Below are 18,944 nucleotides of genomic sequence, written 5' to 3'. Positions count from 1 at the left end.
GCCAATATTAGACATGACCACCATGAATTTCTAGTAAAGTAATTAAAAAAAACACAAACACCCAGAAAAAAGTCCTTTAATTGAAATAAAGACACAATTTTTAATGTTCTAAATTAAACCATACTTACCATCACGCCCATTCCAGCTGAAGCCAACGATCTCCTGCAATAAAAGTAAAATAATAAAGCAACCTCATCCTTACCTCTCCATGGTTCCCAGGACCGGTCCAGCTCTGCTACATTCACATGACAGGCTGCACCGCAGCAGAACGCTGCCGTTCAGCTTGCCATGCGGCAGACACTGAGAAGCACAGGCATGCTTGTGCTCCTCAGTGTCTGACTGTGACGGCATCCAGATGAGCCGAGATCATGTCCAATGAACTCGGCTCACCTCATGCACGTCACTGACAGCGTGGGAAAATTCTCCTGCTCCCCGCATGCGCAGTAGAAGTTTCCCACGCTGTCAGTGACGGACGTCCAGGAGGTGAGCTGAGTTCATTGTCGGCTCATCTGGATGCCGTCACAGCCAGACACTGCAGAGCGGAATCATGCCTGCGCTTCTCAGTGTCTGCGGGATGACAGGCTGGATGGCGGCGTTCTGCTGCGGTCCAGCCTGTCATCTCGATGTAGCAGAGCTGAAGCTGTCGTGGGAACCATGGAAAGGTAAGGATGAGGTTGCTTTATTATTTTATTTTTATTGCAGGAGATCGTTGGCTTCAGCTGGAATGGGCGTGATGGTAAGTATGGTTTAATTTAGAACAATAAAGATTTGTGTCTTTATTTCAATTAAAGGACTTTATTCTGGGTGTTTGTGTTTTTTTTAACTTTGACTATGGGGTTAGTAATGGGGGTGTCTTATAGACGCCTCTCCATTACTAACCTGGGCTTGATGTCAGCTGGCATTATAAGCTGACATCAACCCCAGCCCTATTACCCCCTGCCACCGCACCAGGGCAGCGTGGAAGAGCGAGGCTAAGTGCCAGAATTGGCGCATCCTATGAATGCGCCATTTCTGGGGCGGCTGACGGCTGGTGTTTCTAGCCTGGGAGGGGGCCAATATTCATGGCTCCCTTCCTGGGCTATTAATATCAGCCCCCAGCTGTCTGCCTAGCCTTTGCTAGCTATTAAATTAGGGGGGACCCCACGTCATTTTTTTGGGGGGGTCCCCCATTTTAATAGCTAGTAAAGGCTATGTATTCAGCTGGGGGCTGATATTAGTAGCCTGGGAAGCTCCGTGGGTATTACCCCCTTCCCAGGCTTCAAACATCTGCCCCAGCCGTCTGCTTAACCTCCGCTAGAGACTAAAATTAAGGGGAACCCCACGCCAATTTTTTTTTTAATAAATCCGTTATTTTAACACTAGATGACAAGTACAGTAACCAACACTGTCACTGTACTTCATATATATGTGACTGACATGTTTCTATCTATCTAATCTATGTGTGAAGCTCTATTCTGTCTGTTATAAATTGTCGGGTACCGCTGCTGAATTGCCGGCCGGCTTTTTTAAAGAGACGGTGCATGAAAACACTATTATTTGTTTTAATAAATCCTTTACACTAAATGACAAGTACAGTAAGCAACACTATCACTGTACTTCATATATATGTGACTGACATGTTTCTATCTATCTAATCTATGTGTGAAGCTCTATTCTTTCTATTCTAAATTGTCGGGTGCCGGCTTACGCCGCTGCTGAATTGCCGGCTTTTTATATATTGTCACAGAAGCGATGCGAACTTCCCTGCTCCGGACACAGCGCAGCGCTTCTGTGACAAGTGAAAGCTGTCGGCACAGAAGCCCTGCGCTGTGTCCGGAGCTGGGAATACGCAGCGATGTGTCAGTTTCAGCAAAGAAGCGCTGACTGTCTGGACCTACCGCCGCCGTATTTTAACTCCCTCCACCTTATATTAACTCCGACATGGCAGGGATATGGCCACGGCAGCTTATTAACACCCCCAGAGTATCCCCGCATGTCAATTTCTGAAAGTTCAAAAGCATTACCGGCGTATAAGACGACCCCAGACTAGACAGAAGATTTTTCAGTCTTCAAAAGTCGTCTTATACGCCGGAATATACGGTAATTTACAAAACCTATTTTAGAGACCTATTTAAATGAACTTTGAGGGACCTATATATTGGAAGCTCCCCAAAAGTGATACCATTTTAAAAATTGCACTCCTAAAATACTTCAACACTGTTGTCAGGAAATTATTTAACCCTTCAGGTGCTACACAGGAATTAATGCAAAGTGGAATGAAATTTTTTTAAAAATTTTCCTCTAAAGTGTTGCTTTAGCCCCATTTTTTTTTCACTTTTACAAGGTATAGCACGATAAAATTGACCCCACAATTTGTTGCCCAGTTTCTTCTGACCACGCTGATACCCCACATGTGGTCACAAACTTCTGTTTTGACAAACGGCAGGGCTTAAAACAGAAGGCACACCATTTGAATTTTGGAACACAAATTTGGTTAAAATAGATTATGGGTACAATGTCACATTTATAGGGCCACTAAGGTGCCTGAACAGTAGAAACCCCTTACAAGTGACCCCATTTTGGAAACTACATGCCTTAAGGATTTTATCCAGGGTATAGTGAGCATTTTGAACCCACAGGTACTGCTTAGAATTTGAGAACATTAGGTCGTCATATTGAAAATTTTCATTTTTGTCACAAAAATGTTGATTTAGCATCAAATTTTTCACTTTTTCAAGAGGTAACACCAAAAATTGCACCCAATAGTTTGTTACTCACTTTCTCATGAGCGTGGTGATATCTCATGTGTAGTCAAAAAGTTCTATTTGGAGAAATGGCAGGGCTCAGAACAGAAGGAGCACCATTTGAATTTTGGAACACAAATTTGGCTGAAATAGATTGCGGGCACAAAGTCGCATTTGCAGGGCCCATATGGTACCTAAACAGAAGAAACTCCACACAAGTAACCCAATTTTGGAATCTAGACCCTTCAAGGATTTCATCCAGGGTTATAGTGAGCATTTTGAACCCACAGGTACTACACAGAATTAGAAAACATTAGGTCGTCATACTGAACATTTTTATTTTTGTCACAAAAATGTTGCTTTAGCCCCAGATTTTTCACTTTTTCAAGAGCTAACACCAAAAATTTGACCCCATAGTTTGTTACCCGTGTTCTTACGAGCGCGGAGATACCACACATGTAGTCAAAAAGTTCTGTTTGGACAAACGGAACGGCTCGGAATGGTAGGAACACTATTTGAATTTTGAATACAAATTTGGCTCTATTTGGAATAGATTGTCATATTTGCAGAGCCTGTGTGGTCCAAGAACAACAGAATTTTTTTTTTTTTTAATTATACCCTCTAATGTATTTATCTAGGGAGGTAGTGAGTAGTTTGGTACCACCACTTTTTATGCAGTTGATGCAACACAAGTTTGAGAAATTACAAGTTGCATTTTTTTTCACTATCATTTATGAATCTTTTTTGTACATTCTGAGAAAAAAAACTCTAATTTTATTCCTCAAATTTTTCAGTGTTCGGACATACGTCCAACATGGCAACATTTTGAGAACTGAACACATGGCTGTGTACACCATTTGGTCTTCAGGGAAAAATTGTTGAAATTCCAGGACCCATTCAAAGCTTACAGAGACATTGAGCTACCAAACAAGAAAATCCTTCTTGGAATTATTACTCACAGAGGGACGCATGCTCCTAAAAACACATTTGCGGATTATAAAACTTGGTCTTGCTAACAAAACAGTTGTCCCACAATTGTATATATTGTAGCAGGAAAAACAAACAGTTCTGTAGTGAAAGGCAAAATGTTCAAATTATGGAAGAAAATGGGGGCCTGGTTTGCCTGAAGACTTGAGCAGAAGTGCTTTCACTGAGCTCCCGAGCATGCTCAGAATAAGCTACTTTTAAAGAATTGGACCGGAATCTTAACCTACCCAAAGGCTGAAGGAAAACCTCAAGACTATGGCTGGAAGCTTTTCAAGAGGAGGAACCAAGTCCAAAAGGGATATTCATCCTGCATTGAACGGTACCAGGAAGTGGCTGACCAGAACTCTGCAATATTCTCTTTAAAAAATTCACAAAGTCACTTACGAAGATGTCTGCTACCATTAAAATGGCAGATAGGAGCTCTACTGATTCCCATATAAAACCGGACTGTCTTTGATAGACTGCCTCTAACGATTCAGCAGTGACAACTGACTTCGCTACGATCGGACTGTGATATCCTGTAGAGGAAGAGAAGTCGTCACAAGCTGAGAACTGTTCTGCATCAGAAGTAGATTCTGTATCAGTCCGATAACTGCTGGAGCAAAGCAGGGTGTATGCTTGCTCTAAGATGAACGTTCTGCATTTCACTATTTTATTTTATATGAATGTCTAATAAAAATAAACCTAAACTGATCTAACACTAGTAAATCTAATGTTACAGTAGTAATTTTTTTTTTCTATATATTTTTTTTACCTTTGAAGAAATCCTAACCCTAAAAGAAAAATTATAAAAGAAAAAGAAGAAAATTTAAACTGACTAGGGGGATGACACGGAGTGTATGTTCAAGGGGTGAGGAGGAGATTGGGGAACAATTTATTGAAATCTAGAATTTTTTTTATTTTTTATCAGACAGGACAGCACTTGAGCATAGTGTATCTCTCTTCTCTCTCAGAACAACTACAAGCAGAGAAGAGAGACACATTTACCAATTACTGGGCTTTTGATCACTGTGATATCACTGATCAAATGTCAGGAACCAATTAAATTTGACAAAAGAAGGGGGGCCGGGAGATGGCGGTACCGGTACCAAGGTACCCTGAGGGCCCTGGGGACAACATTTCTCTCTCCTCTGACATATTAGATCATGTCAGAGGAGGGATAAATGATTTTTAAATTGGACTTCACTTTTTTTTTTAACGAGATCACCGTTATTCATTGAATTCAGTAAATACCAGCCTGGTCATGTTCTCCAGGGTCTCAGCTACCCCTGGTAGCTGAAACCCCGGAGATTATCTGATGCTGGTTGGCGCTATTTACTTTTTAACGGCGCTGAGGAATAAGATTCCTTAACTGCCTTCGTTCAAAGGCGTATTGGCGGTCATTAAGGGGTTAATATAGTATAAACTGTTAACAGTTGAAAGAGCTTATAATACACTTTAATGAAAAACAAACCATATTTGCACTTGCATTCACAGATAATTATAGAAAAGCCCACAGCCTTTTGAAAAGTAGGTTGTTCACTGGTCAGTCATTTTTAGGGGGAAACTTATTACAACAAAAACTTCATAGAATCATAGAATGGTAGAGTTGGAAGGGACCTCCTGGGTCATCTGGTCCAACCCCCTGCTCAAAGCAGGATTCACTAAATCATCTCAGACAGATGTCTGTCCAGCCTCTGTTTGAAGACGTCCATTGAAGGGGAACTCACCACCTCTCGTGGCAGCCTGTTCCACTCATTAATCACCCTAACTGTCAAAAAGTTTTTTCTAATATCTAATCTGTGTCTCCTCCCATTTAGTTTCATCCCATTGCTTCTAGTCTTTCCTTGTGCAAATGAGAATAAAGATGATCCTTCTACAATGTGACAGCCCTTGACATATTTGTAGACAGCTATTAAGTCTCCTCTCAGTCTTCTTTTTTGCAAGCTAAACATTCCCAAATTCCCACTTACAGTGGTTCTGAGTAGTACAACATCAGCATCTCGCAAGGAAGACTGGATGCAGTTGGCCCATACATGCCATTCTGGTTTCCAGTAAAATATAAGCCATAGAAATCCAAAGGAGAAGATATATCCACATATGCACAGAACTTTTCGCCAGGTGCTGGTCTTGTATCCAAATGCATCCTGTAAAAAAAAGGAGTTTATTTCAGATATACAATCTTTACTCTAATTTCCTTAAATGCCATTTGACTTCACACAGTATTATATAGTGAGTATATTGATCTAAAAGGTGGACAATAGAAATTAGATAATTGAGTTGATGCAAATCAAATTTGTGTCGAATTTTTCAGAATTTACTGAACATGACGAATTCAAACATAATGCAAGTCAATTTGTGTCAATCGAGAAAAATGGTCACCAACATTGTATATATTGAAGAGGATTATATTGGTCAGAAAGGGTTCACATGGGCACCTGGCGGGCTTCCCCTTAATGATTTGTAGCTATCACATCACATGATACAGCACAGCCAATCAAGAGGGTCTTATAGCCTGTATGAAAGAGCAGACAGCACAGCAGTGAAAAACTTTTACCATCTGTTTACCCATAGCCATATATGTTGAGGTCACTTTGACATTACTAAGGCTGTGTTTGCATTAAAGAGCTTGAAAGGGGTTGGATACAGTCCCAGGAAACCTCTCATTTATGTGCAAAATAATAGCAGTATGTTTAAAACAACTGAAATAAAGCTTAATCATCATAATAGCATTTATTTCCAAATACACAAAGGCACTGGGAGCACTGCACATTTAATTCCAAATGAAAACATGAACAAAATATCAGGAATAATAGGCTGCTCAAAAAAATAGCAGTGTCTGCATTTTCATTTACAAACCCGAATATTTACAGTATAAACTGAAATGTGTTTATATACTTACCTTTTCTGTTAATCACTGAACTAATGTTTAGCTATATAACCTTTATTTCTGATAACTGCTTTACATCTGAGGCATGGAGTCAACCAACATCTGACTCCTGCGAACAGATAGTCTAGCCCAAGATGATGGACTATATTCCACAGTTCTTTTGCATTCTTAGGTTTTGTATTAAAAGCAGCATTTTTATGTCACTCCACAAATTCTCAATCGGATAGAGGTCTGGGGATTGGGCTGGCCACTTCACAATATCAATCTTGTTGATCTGCAGCCTGGATGTTGCCTGCTTGCTGGTGTGTTTGGCCTTGTTGTCCTGCTGAAACATCCATTTCAAGGGCATTTCTTCTTCTTCAGCATAAGGCAACATGACTTCTTCCAGTATTTTGATATTTTCAAACTGGTCTATGGTGACTGGTATGACCCAACTCCATAGTATGAGAAACATATATACTAATGGTACGTCACCCAACTTTGCCATCCTGATTTCCAATGCAGCCTTCCCTATATCTCTCTCTGCTCCTACTATATACTAATGGTACGTCACCCAACTTTGCCATCCTGATTTCCATGCAGCCTTCCCTATATCTCTCTGCTCCTACTATATACTAATGGTACGTCACCCAACTTTGCCATCCTGATTTCCATGCAGCCTTCCCTATATCTCTCTGCTCCTACTATATACTAATGGTATGTCACCCAACTTTGCCATCCTGATTTCCATGCAGCCTTCCCTAGATCTCTCTGCTCCTACTATATACTAATGGTACGTCACCCAAGTTACACTACCCACCCCCCACTTTCATTTATGACCCAGTTTACTGAACCTTTGAGTATCCTACATCTGGGTCAGCCTTAATCAGCTGATCAAGATGAGCACAGACCACTCCCCACTGGTTCACAGCTGAATGCATTCAGTTACAAATATATTGAGAGCCAGGAGTCTGTGTCAGACTACAGTCTGTGTCCCTCAGCTTAAGTGTCCATTAGCTGAAGTGTCTGAAATTTGAATTAATTCTGAATTGAATCTGACGTGAACTGAAGGTAACTGGATACTAAGTCACAGTAAACAATGTTTGTCTTTGTTCTCACTCTCATCCCCTTAATCCTTCACTTCTTTCAACCACCCCTAATCCCTACACCTGGAAAGGAACTCTTCATCTCTCCCTCCATTCTCCCCACCCATCTCGCCTCCTCCTCAGAGCTATTCCACAACATACAATCCTTTGTCTCCAAACACAGACAGCCACCTCATGCCCTCTCCTGCTCCCACCTAATAAAGCTTTCTCTGCTCCTCCTTACTGCCGGCGATATCTCTCCAAATCCTGGCCCTCCTCACCACATCCCTACATTCACTTCCACCTCCTACCCCCGATCTATCCCAAACTCTCGTAACCCTTCTAACCTTATACCCATCCGCTCAGCCCCCGCTTCCCCAGTTCCACAAACAGGAGCTCTATGGAACGCTCGCTCTGTCTGCAACAAACTTTCCTACATTCACGATCTTTTCATCACTAACAAGCTTTCCTTCCTCGGCATCACTGAAACCTGGCTCACGCCCTCCGACACAGCCTCTCCTGCTGCACTTTCGTATGGCGGATTCCACCTCTCCCATACCCCCCACCCCAATGGCAAGCACGGTGGAGGAATAGGTTTCCTCCTCTCAGAAAACTGCTCCTTCACCCAGATCCCACTGCCGCCCGCAATTACTCTCCCGTCTTTTGAAGTGCACTGCGTGCGCATCTACTCCCCATCCAACCTCCAACTGGCTGTCATCTACCGCCCCCCAGGATCAACCACCACTTTCTTTGACCACTTCACCACCTGGCTACTTCATTTCCTCTCCGTTGACATCCCCACTATCCTCATGGGCGACTTTAACATCCCCATTGACACTTCCCTCTCAGCTGCCTCTAAGCTTCTATCCCTCACTTCCTCCTTTGGTCTTACTCAGTGGTCTTCCACACCCACCCACAAAGACGGCCACACACTGGACCTCATCTTCACCCGCCTCTGTTCCCTATCTAACCTCTCTAACTCACCTCTCCCTCTTTCTGACCACAACCTACTCACATTCTCTTCTCTCTCCTCCCCGGGGCAACAATCCCCACTCCACAAACTTGCATACCCTCGTAGAAACCTCAAACACCTTGACCTACACTCTCTCTCTGAATCCCTCCTCCCTCTTACAGACATTAGTTCCTTACATGATGCAGATGCTGCTGCCACTTTATACAACACCACAACAGCTGCAGCTCTCGATTCGGTTGCCCCCCTCACGCATACCAAGGCTCGCACAATCAACAGACAACCCTGGCACACCAGCCTAACTAAAGAACTGCGACGGGCCTCCAGGGTTGCTGAACGTAGATGGAAAAGGTCCCACTCCCATGAGCACTTCATCGCATTCAAACAGTCCCTCACTACCTTCAAGTCCACACTCACTGTAGCAAAACAAACATACTTTGCATGTCTCATTTCCTCCCTGTCTCACAACCCTAAACAACTATTCAACACCTTCAATTCTCTCCTCCGTCCCCCAGTGCCTCCTCCCTCTCCTCTTATTTCAGCCGAAGACTTTGCCTCATTCTTCAAGCAGAAGATTGACACCATCAGACAAAGCTTTTGCCTAAAGCCCCCACCACCCCTCCCCACACCTACTCAACCCTCCTCCTCCAAAACTACATTCTCCACCATTTCTGAAGATCAACTTTCCTCCTTACTCTCCAAATCACACCTCACCACCTGTAAACTTGACCCAATCCTGTCCCACCTCATCCCAAACCTTACCACTATCTTCATCCCAGCCCTAGCCCAGCTCTTCAACCTGTCATTAACAACTGGTGTTTTCCCCTCATGCTTCAAACATGCCTCAATCACACCCATCCTCAAAAAGCCCTCCCTTGACCCATCCTCTGTGTCTAGCTATCGCCCCATATCACTTCTCCCCTATGCCTCAAAACTACTGGAACAACATGTCCATTCTGAGCTGTCCTCCCACCTCTCCTCCTGCTTCCTCTTTGACCGCCTACAATCTGGTTTCCGACCGCACCATTCTACTGAAACTGCACTGACTAAAGTCACCAATGACCTACTAACCGCCAAATCTAAGCGACACTACTCTGTCCTCCTCCTCCTAGACCTGTCATCTGCCTTTGACACAGTGGACCATTCCCTCTAACTACAGACTCTCTCATCTCTTGGCATCACAGACTTGGCCCTATCCTGGATCTCCTCATACCTAACAGACCGGACATTCAGTGTCTCCCACTCACACACCACCTCTTCATCTAGCCCCCTATCTGTCGGTGTCCCCCAAGGTTCAGGTCTAGGACCCCTGCTCTTCTCCATCTACACCTTAGGCCTGGGACAGCTCATAGAGTCTCATGGGTTTCATTATCACCTCTATGCCGATGACACACAGATCTACCTCTCTGGACCCGATATCACCTCCTTATTAACCAAAATCCCACAATGTCTGTCTGCTATTTCATCCTTCTTCTCTGCCAGATTTCTAAAACTTAACATGGACAAAACAGAATTCATCATCTTTCCGCCATCTCATTCAACCCTCCCAGCTGACCTATCTATCAACGTCAAAGGCTGCCCACTCTCCCCAGTCCCTCAAGCTCGCTGCCTTGGGGTAACCTTGGACTCGGAACTCTCCTTCAAACCACATATTCAAGCCCTTTCCACTTCCTGCCGACTCCGACTCAAAATTATCTCCCGGATCCGCACATTCCTAAACCATGAATCTGCAAAAACACTAGTGCACGCCCTCATCATCTCCCGCCTTGAATACTGCAACCTCCTGCTCTGTGGCCTCCCCTCTAACACTCTCGCACCCCTCCAATGTATCATAAACTCTGCTGCTCGACTAATCCACCTGTCCCCCCGCTATTCCCCGGCCTCTCCTCTCTGTCAATCTCTTCACTGGCTCCCCATTGCTCAGAGACTCCAGTTCAAAACCCTAACCATGACATACAAAGCCATTCACAATCTGTCTCCTCCATATATCTCCGACCTAGTCTCCCGTTACATACCTGCACGCAACCTCCGATCCTTACAAGATCTCCTTCTCTACTCCCCTCTTATCTCCTCCTCCCACAACCGTATACAAGATTTCTCCCGTGCTTCCGCCCTACTCTGGAACTCTCTATCCCAACGTATCAGACTCTCGCCTACCGTGGAAACCTTCAAAAGGAACCTGAAGACCCACCTCTTCCGACAAGCCTACAACCTGCAGTAACCACCGCTCCACCATACCGCTGCACGACCAGCTCTACCCTCACCTACTGTATCCTCACCCATCCCTCGTAGATTGTGAGCCCTCGCGGGCAGGGTCCTCGCTCCTCCTGTACCAGTCGCTGTCACATTGTGTTCAAGATTATTGTAATTGTTCTTGTATTATACCCCCTTTTTCACATGTAAAGTGCCATGGAATAAATGGCGCTATAATAATAAATAATAATAATAATAATAATAATAAACATCCCCAAACCATTATGCTTGCACCTCCATGTTTTATAGTCTTCACAGTGTTCTGTGGCTTGAATTCAGTGTTTATGGGTCTTCTCACAAACTGTCTGCGACCCAATAAGGACAGTTTGGCTCTCATCTGTCCATAGATTATTGCACCACTTCTATTTAGGCCAGTCAATGTGTTTTTGGGCAAACTTTAACCTTTTCAACAAACTTATTTTTTCAACAATGGTAATTAATGTGGGTTTCTTGCAAATAGTTTGGCTTCAGGTAGGCATCTTCTGATAGTTGCAGGACTCACAGGTAACTGAAGATCTTCTTTGATCTCACTGGAGCTGATCATTGGATGCTTCTTTGCCATTCCTGTAACTCTATGATCTATGCGGATGGTAGTATTTCTTTTCCTACCACGCAGGCTTGGACTGGCCCACAGGAGAACAGGATAATCATCTGGTGGGCCCCTGTGCAGGAATGAGCCACCACTCTCTCATATGAGCAGTACTTAGCACAATATACTTGAATCACTATGTACAGACAAAGGCAGCATCTTATTCATTTAACGATCTACCTAGTTCATTGTTATACAAATTTGTGATTGAGGATAATGTCACATTTACATGTAGCTGAAAAGTGGGGCCCTGGAGATGGTTACTGGTGGGCCCTTGGTATCCCAGTCCGACACTGCCTTGGTTTTGTTTTCCATTTTAAGGCATTGGAAATCTTTTTAACTGAGCAGCCAATTATTTTCTGCACTTCTCTATATGTTTTCCCCTCGCCAATCAACTTCTAGATCAAAGCTCTTTCTCCTTCGGTACAAGGTCTGGAATTACCCATTTTACTCACTGAGCTAGGGCTAAAACCAGCAAATACAAGATTTGCTGCTCTACTTGTTTAAATAAGGGCCATAATTGACAGCAGTGTATGCATAGAATATATGATCTCCGCGCTGATATTAGAACACCCTCCTTTCATTAAATGAGTCAATTACACACAATTAGCAGCAGGCATGTCATGACTCCTGATTGCCCATACTTGCCGACACCTAGTCATGAAGTTTTTCCCATTCTGTATGATCTTTTCTTCCAAAAACAGTAATAAAACACATTGGTGTTGTTAGACTACTATTATTTTGCACATAACGGTATATGTCTTTTCAGGGCAACTGAAATACTTGAGCTTGTCCACAAATCAATTTTTAGACAAATTGCTGAAGTTTGTGAATTCAAATCTCAAAAGAGTACCTATTGTCTACTAGATCATGCATATTATTATTATTATTATTATTTATTTATTTATATAGCGCCTCCATGGTGCTGTACATAAGGAGGGGTTACATACAAAATACAGAGATCACTTACAGTAAACACACTAACAATGATAGACTGGTGCAGAGGGAAGAGGACCCTGCCCTTGTGGGCTTACAATCTACAGGAATGGGGAAAGAGATTGTAGGTTGGGGGGTTGCGGTAGCTCCGGTATTATTGAGGTGGCAGCAAGCAAGGTCATGGCAGGCTGTAAGCTTGTAAGGTTGCATATGCAAAATGATATACCGTATGCAATTATATAAATCATCTAGTTTGTTTCTGTTCAATCTTTATAATCTGTTCAACTTAATTGAAAAATAAACTAAAATCTTTTTGGGTGGAAAAAAAATAAATAAAGAACTAAAATAATGGGGTTGCATAAATATGCACACCTTTAGGGGGGAAGATAGACGGCCGTATTTCTCGTGCGAGGATCGCATTGCAATTCTTGGACTGACCGTCAGCTCTCCTGAGCTGAGCATGAAAGCTGTATAGAAATCCATCACGCTGTCATGATCAGGTCAGTAGATGTGCCGGCCAGTCCGTGCACTGCGATGCGATCTTCGCATGAGAAATATGACTGTCTGTCTGCGCCCTTACACTAATACTTTGTTGAAGTCCCCTTTGAACTTCTGATAGCAGTCAGTCTTTTTGGGTAGGAGTCTATTAGCATGGCACATCTAGAATTGTCAATCTTTGCCCACTCTTCCTTGCAGTAGGGCTCCAAATCTGTCAGATTGTGAGGTCATCTCCTGTGTACAGACCTCTTCATGTTACCCACAGATTTTCAAGTGGGTTTAGGTCTGGGCCTTTCCAAAACTTTGAATTTCTTCTGATGAAGTCATCCTTTTGTTGAATTGTAGGTATGCTTAGGGTCATTGTTGTGCAGAAAGGAGAAATTCCTCTCTATCTTCAGCTTTTTAGCAGAGACTTGAAGGTTTGTTACATAATTGACTGATATTTGTAACCTCCCATTGACTTGACTAAATTAAATTTAGGATATATAGCACTTAAATTTGCAAATATTTTTGATTTCACATTAATAATCATTTTAATCACAGAAATATCCCGACATCTACAACACCCATATATAAGAAATAAAGCTGCCCAAGGCAAATCGGCATCCAAATCAACAAATGCAGATTTTGTACCAGGAACGTCATGTGCCAGTCCGCTCTAAGGTCACGTTCATATTTCAGTATTTTTAAGCCAAATCCATCAATATTTCTAAACACAGAAGAGGCAGAAGTCTTTCCTTTATAATTTTCATTACATGTAGTTTTCACTCCTGGTTTTGGCTTACAAATAATGATGAAAAATACTGACTACAATGCTGTGTGTGTCTTTGGTTGATGTGTAGGAAAATGACAACAATGTCACAAAAATCAGGCACATATAAAGAAGTTATCTAGGGTTCGAAAACAAAAGAATAGTGCCACTCTTGTCCATGGGCTGTGTCTGATATTTCAGTTAAGATTTATTCAAGTGAATGAAATCAAAATACAAAGGGTTCAAATAACCTGTTTAAATCCAATGTTGAATTGAAGATTACAGATCTCCTAATGAAGATCCTATGGCGGATGCCCTAATCTTGTCTTTATTACAGAGGTGGCTATAAGGGTAATGATAAAAGGCCTGCTTATTCAATGGTGTAAAACTTGGTCGCTCTTCTCTCACGCACATGCATATAGTACAGCTCTGATTTATATGGAGTTTATGTACTCGGACATCTACAGGTGCTCCTCACAAAATTAGAATATCATCAAAAAGTTAATTTATTTCAGTTCTTCAATACAAAAAGTGAAACTCATATATTATATAGAGTCATTACAAACAGAGTGATCTCTTTCAAGTGTTTATTTCTGTTAATGTTGATGATTATGGCTTACAGCAAATGAAAACACAAAAGTCATTATCTCAGTAAATTAGAATAATTAACAAAAAACATCTGCAAAGGCTTCTTACGCATTTAAAAAGGTCCCTTAGTCTGTTTCAGTAGGCTCCACAATCATGGGGAAGACTGTAGACTTGACAGATGTCCAGAAGGCAGTCATTGATACACTCCACAAGGATGGTAAGCCACAAAAGGTCATTGCTAAAGAAGCTGGCTGTTCACAGAGTGCTGTATCCAAACATATTAATGGAGAGTTGAGTGGAAGGAAAAAGTGTGGTAGAAAAAGGTGCACAAGCAACCAGCATAACGGCAGCCATGAAAGGATTGTTAAGAAAAGGCCATTCAAAAATTTGGGGGAGATTCGCAAGGAGTGGACAGCTGCTGGAGTCACTGCTTCAAGAGCCACCACACACAGAATTATCCAGGACATGGGCTACAAGTGTCGCATTCCTTGTGTCAAGCCACTCATGACCAATAGACAACTCCAGAACTGTCTTACCTGGGCCAAGGAGAAAAAGACCTGGACTGTTGCTCAGTTGTCCAAGGTGTTTTCAGATGAAAGAAAATTTTGCATTTCATTTGGAAATCAAAGGTCCCTGAGTCTGGAGGAAGAGTGGAGAGGCCACAATCCAAGCTGCTGGAGGTCTCGTGTGAAGTTTCCACAATCAGTGATGGTTTGGGGAGCCATGTCATCTACTGGTGTAGGTAGGTCCACTGTGTTTTATCAAGACCAAAATCAGCACAGCCGTCTACCAGGAAATTCTAAAGCACTTCATGCTTCCCTCTGCCGACAAGCTTTTTGGAGATGGAAATTTCATTCTCCAGCAGGACTTGACACCTGTCCACACTGCCAAAAGTACCAATACCTGGTTTAAAAACAACGGTATCACTATGCTTGATTGGCCAGCAAACTCGCCTGACCTTAACCCCATAGAGAATATATGGAGTATTGTCAAGAGGAAGATGAGCGACACCAGACCCAACAATGCAGACGAGCTGAAGGCTGCTATCAAAGCAACCTGGGCCTCCATAACACCTCAGCAGTGCCACAGGCTGATCGCCTCCATGCCACGCCGCATTGATGCAGTAATTGATGCAAAAGGAGCCCCGACCAAGTATTGAGTTCATTTACTGAACATACATTTCAGTAGGACAACATTTCAGATTTTATAATCATTTTTCAAGCTGGTGACTTCTGTGTTTTCATTGGCTGTAAGCCATAATCATCAACAGAAATAAACACTTGAAATAAATCACTCTGTTTGTAATGACTCTATATAATATAATGTATGAGTTCTAATTTTGTGAGATACACCTGTATATAAATGCATATAGCCTTTACGTTACTTCCAAATGCCTTTTGATTTTATACAAATCTGACAGGAAAATATATTGGCTCACATTTACTAACACGGTCTAATAGTTAGACTACGTAAAGTTAGCTAAAAGGGGTTTTCCACTTTAAGAAAAGTGGACCCCAAACACTTTTATATAGACACATTATAGAGACCTCTCAATCAACGGGATGGGGGTGGGAAGAAGCTAGCAGGGGACATCATCAGACTTGTCAGGTCTCTATCTAGTCCTCGGCGGGCTTTTCAAACCATGTTTTCTCTGCAACATCTCAGAATAAAACATACCTGGCTGCAATTGTGAAGTCAGACTCTCATTTATGCTGCCCGTCGCTCCCCTTAGAGGGGATCTTTTACCAGGTTTTACTATGTAATCTGAGAGCAGCATGTTGTAGGGGCAGATACCCTGATTCCAGCAATGTGTCACTTGCTGGGCTGCATGCTGTCATTTTGACACAATCATTTTCTTTGCTGTAGATCTAGCTCAAATGCTGAGCTCTGTATAACCATGACCACATCAATGATTGACTGATTTTTGTGTACACTGTACATTGACTGAAAGCTGCTAATCAGTGGTGGGGGTGGGGTTACACAGACCAGCAGGACTCGGAGGCACAATATACTTAGTCTTGTAGTGCTTATCTCCTACTGATAAGACACTGATTTTATTGAAACACCGGCATACAGCCTAGAAAGTGACACATAGTTACAATCATGGTCTCTGCCCCTACATTATGCAGCTCTCAGATTGCAAAGGAAAAAACTACTGACAGATTCCCTTTAATAGGTTAGCCTCAAGATATCTAATGGGCCAAACTGTAAAGTGCTTGTAAAAACAAGTAACTATTTTTTTATTAAAAATCCTCTTTGTTTTCAAGAATAAAGGGATTTTTAATTCTATTCTTTAATGCTTGTTGCCTAGGTTACTGGCCACCTCTAGAGTCTATCAGCAGTGGACAGTCTCGCAAGTAATGAACCCAGTGATTACAAACATTAACATATGATATGTTTTGTCTTCCTAGAACAATACATTTTAAAAAGGAAAACTGATGAAAATTAGAGTTCCCAGTATAATTAGTTTAGGAGACTTCCAGACATTCAATCCTTTTGGGCTACGCCTTCTGTTGTGGAGATCTGGGTCACATTGAACAGAAATGCTGGCAATGCTCATTCCCTTACATGAGCAATACATCCGGCAGGAGAAGAACCTCAACAAACTTAATAGAAAGAGAAAATGTCATATAAAGAAGTAAAACAAAAAGTCTTAGCTTCTCCTATCCATTAAACAGTAAAAATACTGACAGCACAATGATGACAGCCATGTGCTATCTGTTTTTTTCATGGGGTCACAGACTTTTGTTGACAAGTTTGATCTGCAACATGGATCAAAGTGGGACATGTGAAAAGGCCCATTGATCATAACAGGTCTGTGATCTATGTGTAAAAATAATGGATAGCATACATACCAAAAAATGCCCAATGTGTATTTTAGAAGTGTTGGGGATTATGATATTTGAGTAATCCCATCCATATTAAAATTCCTAAGAGCAGAGAGGAGCATTTGTTCCCTTCCGCAGAACGCAACGTTTAATGAATTATGGAGACAGAATCGTCTTAAACTGGTCTGGGCTGTTTCTGAGCAAGTTAACAAATAGAGGAAATGATACTCAAGAAGTTTGAAAAAAATCCAAACCAGAAATTTTATACAAGTACAAAGTCTGATTCAAAAATGCAGTTTCTATAGCAATGTCTAATAGGTTTAAATGCTTAATAAAAATCAACAAATGTTACGCCAGTGACAAACACTACACTGTAGGTCAAGCATGAAGGATCAAAATGGTCTTGGTACGTTTTCATATCAGAGTCTTCAACCTTCTGACGTCCTCAAGCCGACTTGTATCATGCTAGCATACTCAAGATGTCTCGTATACATATACGTGTGGGAGAAATGGAAGACCCCTGTAATTCTACATTGTGCTGATATATTCCTATTTTTCTAAAGTTTTCCTCAGTATGGCAACTTGTCTTTCGGTTGCGGCTATATGGCTGCAACACAGCTCGTGCGGCAAAGGAACAATCTGTGCCGCTGTTACATTGTAGCGTATTGCAGGTAAATGGAGACACATTGTGACTTTTAAGCTATTGTGACAAACAAGTCACACAAAAAATCCAACTGCTTCCCACTTTGTATGTCTTGTCGCTTTACCCTAAGGGACGTGATGCAATCCCATTCCCCTACATCATGCTGCGATGTAATAGCGGCAAAGAGCACACATTGGCCGCACAACTTGTGTTGTGGTTATAGTCGTGTTCTAAATCCAGACTGACTCTTCAGCCCTCTATAACTTTATATGGGGCTGGGGGAAACAGTACTTACATACCTCCACTTCTGCGTCACCCCTAAAGCCCTAGCTCCTCAAGTTTGTCAGTATATGAAATGCAGCTCTGGAATTTACTGATAAAAGATGGAACAGAAGTAGCAGAGTTCGCCTTGTTTACCTTTGGTGATTTCCCCTAAACATATCACATAACAAATAAAGGTGCTGTAATCTGCTAGAACAAGTGCCAAACTCCACTCTGCTACATCTGCAGATAAAAGAATCCTAAACCTAATAAGATAAGTAGTCCCAGCTAACTCTGATGCAAAGCCAGCAGTCTGTTCTGTGTCAACAGAGTGCTGTGCAAATGGATTAAACTAGAAAACTTACCATCTCATTTTCCTCCCCCTCATTAAGCAAGGCATGATGATTGTTCATTAGCTTTTCCCCCATCAATCCCCCGGACGTTCCTGTGTAGTGATATCCCTAAACACCTTGCTGAACAGTCAGATACAGATGTACTTCTCTGGTGAAGGAGCTAAAAGCTAGCTCCACCTTCCAGATCAGCCAGGTAATGTAACCCTTTCCATACAGGTAACGTATAGTGCTCATAGGACGCTGCCCAAATAAAACTACAAATGTTAACGTGACCCAGCCCAGCAAAGCTAGCAGGCTATGAAAAAATACATTGTATCTGCAAATTGCTTAAATAGAATGTGCAATAAAATAACGAGATATGTTAGTAATAAAAACCCAAACTGAGTATTACGTTCCCGCCTCGGATTGAGCGTGCCGTCTGCTGCACCGTTCCCCGTTAGTCTACAGCAGTGATGTCTTGTTGATAGCGCTGCAGTCAATCTATGAGCTCAGCAGCTCGGGAAGGTTAAATAATTCTCAGCTTGTTTAGATTTTTTTTAAGCAAATTTGAAAAAGTTTTTTTTAAAGTGTACAATCCTTTTAAACTTATTTCTTAATATAATTTTTACATTTTTCATATCAATATGAATAT

At 42.0% G+C, this 18,944-nt stretch overlaps 1 protein-coding gene across 1 annotated transcript in view; it reads right to left on the bottom strand.

The window, feature by feature from the left end:
- Positions 1 to 18,522, bottom strand: part of LOC141259317 (probable cation-transporting ATPase 13A4) — a 184,094-nt gene extending 165,572 nt beyond the window's left edge. Inside the window, exons 1-2 of the mRNA XM_073675071.1 lie at positions 18,326 to 18,522; positions 5,663 to 5,836 (exon numbers count right to left, since the gene is read on the bottom strand). Coding sequence (XP_073531172.1) covers positions 5,663 to 5,836; positions 18,326 to 18,388 — 237 coding nt within the window. The 5' untranslated portion in view covers positions 18,389 to 18,522. The remainder of the gene's footprint in view (positions 1 to 5,662; positions 5,837 to 18,325) is intronic.
- Between the last annotated feature and the right edge of the window lie 422 nt (positions 18,523 to 18,944).

Source organism: Phyllobates terribilis, unplaced genomic scaffold (genome assembly GCF_046119375.1).
Source record: "Phyllobates terribilis strain yellow unplaced genomic scaffold, ASM4611937v1 Scaffold_3__8_contigs__length_932513732, whole genome shotgun sequence".
NCBI lineage: Eukaryota > Metazoa > Chordata > Amphibia > Anura > Dendrobatidae > Phyllobates > Phyllobates terribilis.
Note: the sequence above shows the minus strand (reverse complement) of the source record. Positions and strands in the feature narration are given on the sequence as shown.